Raw genomic sequence first — 6,442 nt, 5'->3', positions numbered from 1 at the left:
AACCAATATTTTGGTTTTTTTAATAACTTGTAGCTATTTAAAAACATCAGTTAATTACCACAGTTATTGTGTTTCCCTGAGACAGATGCCTACGTGGACCCACACTTCTGAGATTAAAGCCCCCAGCACACAAACTCAGAATCCTGAGGCCAGTCTACCTTGCTCCCCATCTCTTACAGGGATCTCAGGGTATAAAAGGGGGAGTTGTCCCCAAACACCATTAATTTTTCCCCACTAATTCAGGAATCCCTTTAGATTGCAAAGAAGGGGGAATGTGGGCAGGAAGCGTGGATCTGTCTGTGGGCATCATCTCAGAGAACCACAGTTACTGGGGTAAATCACCATTCTTCTCCTTTGAGAATTGGCCACGTGGATCCCTGTTCTTGGATGACTGACAAGCAGCAGTGACCCTCAGCATGAGTCTGAGGAGTGTTAGTTAAAGGTAACTGGGAGGTAGCTTCGCCAAACTGGCATCAGATCAGGATGCCAAGGTGAAGACCAAAATTTATGTGATGTCTGCCAAACTACAGAATTTACTAGGATTATTTTATTTCATAATGTCACTAGGCTTTGGCAATCTTTGTACAGCATAGTGAAGAACAGATGGAGACCTGAGATTCCACTAAGGTAAAGAAAGTCTCTATCTCTTTTCCTTGCAGAGACAGTATGCACAAAATAAATCCCCACTGCTTTTTGTTCATCTGGATGGGTGGTGGCACTGAAGTATTCCTAGTATAGATAATGTTCCAGCAATTTCCCATGTTTTTTACTAGTTTGTTAATTAGGCCTTTCTCATGTGTAGTTCTGACCACATCACCCTCCTCTTTTAATCGCTCCACTGCCTCCTTCTTTTTCTCCATATCAGGATCAAGTTTCATGTCCTCACATTCAAAGCCTTTCACAGCTCTGCCTCCTCTATGCACCCCTGTATTTTATTAAACCACCCCACCTACTCTACTCAGTTGCTCTGATTGACCCTTCGCTAGCTTCACACAAACGTCTCTGCTCCTTCCACGCGGTGCCCTCCCTGAGATGGATATAAGGCCACTACTGTCTCCTCCTTCATGTCCCCTCTCAAGACCCAGCTCTCCTGTGATGTCCACAATAAACTGCTAATACATGACTGTTCAGCTCTGAGTTGAGGGGATATATATTTATACATTTAGGCCTGGTCTACACTTAAAATTTAAGCGAAAAATCCATACCTCTCAGCGATGTATCTATGGTAATCTAACCCTTGGTGGAGATACAACTATATTGATGGAGAATAGTTTTGTCAACCTAGCTACCATTACTTGGGAAGGTAGTTTACCTACAGCAACAAAAACCCCCTTCTCCCAAAACAAAACAAAACCCTTCAGTTGATCTAGGCTGAATCTACACTGTGGGTTTATGCTGGCATAGCAATGGCGCTGTAGACCCCATGGTGCAGACACGTCTAAAAACTGTATATATCAATTGTGTATATATTGGGTTTCCCTCCCCACCCTCCATCTTCACCCACCCTTTGCAAATCGATGGTCTAAATTGTGAGTTCTTTTGAACCAGGACCAAGTGTTCATACAGCATCAAGTACAATGGTCCTCAGTCCTGACTGAGACCTCTATACATTATTGCAATATAAGTAACGAACAATAATAATCAATTACATTGTTAATTTTTAGACAATTTCAGAGCAAAATCCCACAAAGACAACATTCCAGCTGAAACCCTATGGTATGATTCTTCTCTTACATAGCTGTCAGGTGTACCTCCAAACACCTGGAAAACTAGGGCGTCAGTAGAGTCACAGATGAGACCTGGAGCACATACCTTATGTTTGGAGGCTGAGGGCCAGCTCCAAGAGCAGCACTCATAGATATGCAGGGCTGGATGGGAGCTCCAGAGAATCTACCCCATGCTGAGTCAAGACCAAGTTTTACCTAGACCATCCCTGACAGATCTTTGTCCAACCTGTTCTCAAAAACCTCCCATTAAGATTCCACAACTCCTTTGATAACCTACTGCAGCACCTAACTATCCTGATTGTTAAAAAGTTGTCCCTAATTTACCTAAACCTCCTTTGGTGCAGATTAAACAGCAGCGTGCATTGATAACAAGGTAGGGGGCATGCCATGCATTGGACTATGGCAAAGTCCGGCTTGGGTGCCCAGTAAACTGCATGCTTGTTTCAAACAAGACAGGCCAATACGCTGCGGGGAGCCCCCTGCTCTGCCCCAGCGGGGATGGACACTGTAGCTGGTGCAGCTTGGACCTCAGGGACTTATGGGGCCCGTGCGGCTTCCCAGCCCTGGGAAGTGCCTGAGCATTTCCCCCGGAGGGAGGCCCTCCTGGTTGGGGACGGTTTACACCCAAGCAGGACTTGTCCCTAGTCCCAGGCCGCAGCCCGGCTGAGAAATAAGAAACTAGACATGATTGCATCGTTAGCGGTAAAGAAAGGACACTGCTGGCCACAGCGCTCCGGCCCCGCGGGAAACCCTTAAACCGCCTCTCCCGCTCCTGCCCCACGGGAAACCCTTAAACCGCCCCTCCCGCTCCTGCCCCACGGGAGACCCTGAACCGCCCCCCCCCGCTCCTGCCCCACGCGAAACCCTTAAACCGCCCCTCCCGCTCCTGCCCCACGGGAAACCATGAACCCCCCGCCCCCCCGCTCCTTCCGCACGGGAGACCCTGAACCGCCCCCCCCCTCCTGCCCCACGCGAAACCATGAAGCCCCCTCCCCCCCGCTTCTGCCCCGCGGGAAACCACGAACCCCCACCACTCTTGCCCCACGGGAAGCCCTGACCCCCCCCCCCCCCCGGGGTGGCCCCGGTGCAGAGAGGGGAGCTGTACTGGGGAAACTCGGGTCCCGTTTCACTGGCACTCTAGGGGCCCCGGGGCTGATCAGCGGCAGCCCAGGTGGGGGGACGGGGGGACCCAGGGGCCGGGGCCGGGGGCCGGCCGGCCGCTCCGCCCTGCTCAGGCTAGAGCTGCAGCTGCAGCAGCCGCCGCTGCCTCCTTTTATAGCGGGGCTAAATTTAGGTTGCGCCTGGCTCGTTCCCTCCCGCCCCGTCCGGGACGCGTTTCCTCCGCTCCCTGCAATTGGCTTGAGGGCTCTGGCGGCCCGGGCTATAAGGCAGGGAGGGCCCGGGAGCCGCCAGCTCGCAGCCCCTCCAGCCATCGCCCCGGAGCAGCCGAGCCGGGACGCACCATGGCGCTGAGCGACACGATCCTGCCCTCGTTCGCCACCTTCGCCAGCCCCTGCAGGGAGAAAACTTTCCACGAAGTGAGTGTCCGCGAAGCGCCTGGGCGGGCCGGCCGGGGGCCCGCGTCCTGACGTGCCAGACGCCCTTTTCCCCCAGCCCCAAACTCCTCTGGCCGGGGAGGTCCAGAGGGATGCAGCTACCCACTGCTCCTGCAAAGGGACAGCTGGATAGTAATGACCTGACTCCTGCAAAGGCTTGGGTGGGAAATGCTGTGGAGTGTCAGCATGTGTGTGCAGTGCTAGGGGTGGGGAGTATGTGCAGGGGGAATGCCCCATGAAGTGCTGGGGCATTATAGCATTTTGAGTAACACTGATTGGGAGTAAAAGCTAGCCCTGGAGCAGATGGGTTAACCCTGTCCATTAGCAGAGATTCGTGGATCCTCTCCCCTGAGCTCTAATATTCTCTGCTTTTCTTTCTCAGAGATGGAAATGTGACCAGGAGGACAAGGCCCCTGCCAACAGCTGCACCATGCCAGAACTGAGGCCAGGACTGGGCAGCCTCTCCCCTCGCAAAGAGGATGAAGATCTCAACAATGTTTTGGATTTTATCCTTTCCATGGGCAACGACAACTTCAGCCAGAACTCACCTAGTGGGGACTATCCCTCAGCACAGACAGAGCCTAGCAGCTTCTACCAGACAAATCCATCTTCTGGATGCTACAGTTCCCTGGGACAGAGCAATCCACCTCCTTACAACTCCAGCCTCATGTCAGAGATGATCAGATCTGAAATGGACCCAAACTTCTGCCTCCCCAGTCATGTCCAGGGACGATTCTTTGTGACATCCAGCTTTGGGAGCCCACACTTTGTGGACAACATTAAGCCAGAACCTGACATGGACAATTATGGGCCTGTCATGGGCCTCGTCCCTCAGACATGCCCTAAGATCAAGCAAGAAGGCAATGCAACCTGCATGATGGCCTACGAGCAGCCCAGGATGGCCAGCTCACCCCAGATCCCTGGCACAGAGACACCCCCTCTGAGCCCTGATGACCTCATGGTGACTGACTGCCAAACACAGATGATCTGCCCCTCATCAATGTCATTCCAACAAAGCTATCACTCTGCCACAGGCTTCCACCATCACCAGACCCACTTCCAGTACCAGAGTGCCTCTCAGTTTGGCTTGTTTGAGGACAGCCTGCCCTTGCAACCCTCAGCTCCAAGAGGCATACTAACTCCTCCTTCCTCTCCCTTGGAGCTGATGGATTCCAAGCCCAAAAGAGGGCGACGATCCTGGCCCAGGAAGAGGACAGCCACACACACATGCACTTATGCAGGCTGTGGGAAAACCTATACCAAGAGTTCCCACTTGAAGGCCCACCTTAGAACACACACAGGTAAATACAGCGCAATGCTTGGCTATATGGGGCAACCACGTGGTTTGCCATGTACGGATGCTAAGAAACCCTCGGCCACAGAATTAGTTCTAAGAGCAGAATGTAACCTGAATTGTGTGAGAAGTTCATTAATCCTACAAAAAGAAAAGGAGGACTTGTGGCACCTTAGAGACTAACCAATTTATTTAAGCATGAGCTTTCATGAGCTGCAGCTCACTTCATCGGATGTAGCTTACGAAAGCTCATGCTCAAATAAATTGGTTAGTCTCTAAGGTGCCACAAGTACTCCTTTTCTTTTTGCGAATACAGACTAACATGGCTGTTACTCTGAAACCTGTCATTAATCCTACAGAGTCTGTAAACTACATGCATGCCCAACCACAGTCTGAGAGGTTAATAACCCTGTCGTGGCTGGGCGCAGTCTGCATGTGTTTTTGCTTAAGTTTTTCCAACATAACAACGAGTGATACTTGCACCAATGGCCCTCCAATCACTTCCTCCCCCCCCAAAAAAAACCAAACAAACCCACAACCATACTCCAAGCAGAGAGCTTCCTCTGCCCAGAGAAGGGAGAAGAGTGGCTACTGCAATTTAATTATCCTGGGAGGCACTTTGATACTATAGTGCTGGGCACCAACATAAAATGCTACGCTAAAATAAATGTTAGGAATATGCTGAGATCTAGTGAGAGAATTTACAACCCTTCTAGTGTTTGGGAGCTGCCTTTATGTGGGAGGAATTCACTGAGTCATGGTCTGTCTGATTTTCCCAACAGGTGAGAAACCTTATCACTGTAACTGGGAAGGCTGCGGCTGGAAGTTTGCTCGCTCTGATGAACTGACTCGTCACTATCGCAAGCACACTGGCCACCGGCCCTTCCAGTGCCACCTCTGTGACAGGGCTTTCTCCAGGTCAGACCACCTGGCTCTGCACATGAAAAGGCACATGTAGCTATAGAGACTCGGTACTGCACATCAGACATTATTTAACGGCTCAGGTGCAGAATCGTTCAAATATCTGTAGCTGGTACTACTTAGAGGCAACAAAGCTCTAGCCATGGATGGGAAGGAAGAATTTGACTCAAGGAGGTTTAGCCTGTCATCTCCTGAAGAGAATTTAAAGGGACTGTAATAGTGTGACTGTCCACTTCACTCAAGAGAATATGGTTTATTTATAGAGCTTCTGTGAAGGGTAAACTCAACAAGACTCCATGCAGATTGTATAGAAGAAGCTGTAAATACTGTACCTCTGATTGTAATTGCCCAATACATAAGCTTTATAAGACAATGTTTGTATGGAAACTGCCTGAAGTCAACCCTAGATGGGATTAAATGAATGTTTCTGTCGATGATATTTTAGATTTCAGTTGAAGGCATGGCTAAGAGAAACACTCTGATTGTTAGACTATTTGTTTCATTGGTGCAATAATATTCTTGTCTGCCATGATCTACACTAGAAGTACAGGGCTTGATGTCTTGTAAAAAAATAACCTATTTTACTGATTGATTTTTTTTTTATATATTGTACATTGAGAAATGTTCTAATGTATTATGTAAATAAGACAAATGGGCATTTTGCCTATTTCTGTTTTTATTAAAAAAGTAGCAATTTTTCAATGTTTGAAAACATTCTCTTTTTAATAAAATAAATGTTTAAGAGATGTGATCACACTTTATATCTTATTTGAGAGCCAGTCATTATCCTTCCCAACAGCTGAATCAACAGCCTCCTGGAAATGTTTTAAATGAGAAAAAATTATAGGAGGACATTTAAAAAAAAAATCAGGTCCCTGTTCTAAAAACAGGACAAAATTAGGTGTAAAACTCCTGATTAGTTATAGCTGAACTACAGAAAATTC

General features: G+C 48.9%; 1 protein-coding gene across 1 annotated transcript; it reads left to right on the top strand.

Annotated features, from left to right (window-relative positions):
• Positions 1 to 3,097: 3,097 nt before the first annotated feature.
• On the top strand, positions 3,098 to 6,224 carry KLF2 (KLF transcription factor 2). The gene is made up of 3 exons (XM_073324130.2): positions 3,098 to 3,265; positions 3,666 to 4,584; positions 5,360 to 6,224. The coding sequence occupies exons 1-3, from the start codon at positions 3,191 to 3,193 to the stop codon at positions 5,533 to 5,535; spliced, it is 1,170 nt and encodes a 389-aa protein (XP_073180231.2). The 5' UTR covers positions 3,098 to 3,190; the 3' UTR covers positions 5,536 to 6,224.
• Positions 6,225 to 6,442: the final 218 nt, after the last annotated feature.

Source organism: Lepidochelys kempii, chromosome 25 (assembly GCF_965140285.1).
Source record: "Lepidochelys kempii isolate rLepKem1 chromosome 25, rLepKem1.hap1, whole genome shotgun sequence".
Lineage (NCBI taxonomy): Eukaryota > Metazoa > Chordata > Testudines > Cheloniidae > Lepidochelys > Lepidochelys kempii.
This window is presented reverse-complemented; position numbering and strand designations above follow the sequence as displayed.

Excerpts from the sequence above, each read along its gene's own strand:
- KLF2 (XM_073324130.2), top strand. The coding sequence starts at position 3,191 with ATGGCGCTGAGCGACACGATCCTGCCCTCGTTCGCCACCTTCGCCAGC. Across the intron at positions 3,266-3,665 it reads GGGAGAAAACTTTCCACGAA|AGATGGAAATGTGACCAGGA; the intron begins GTGAGTGTCCGC and ends TTTCTTTCTCAG. Across the intron at positions 4,585-5,359 it reads CCACCTTAGAACACACACAG|GTGAGAAACCTTATCACTGT; the intron begins GTAAATACAGCG and ends TTTTCCCAACAG.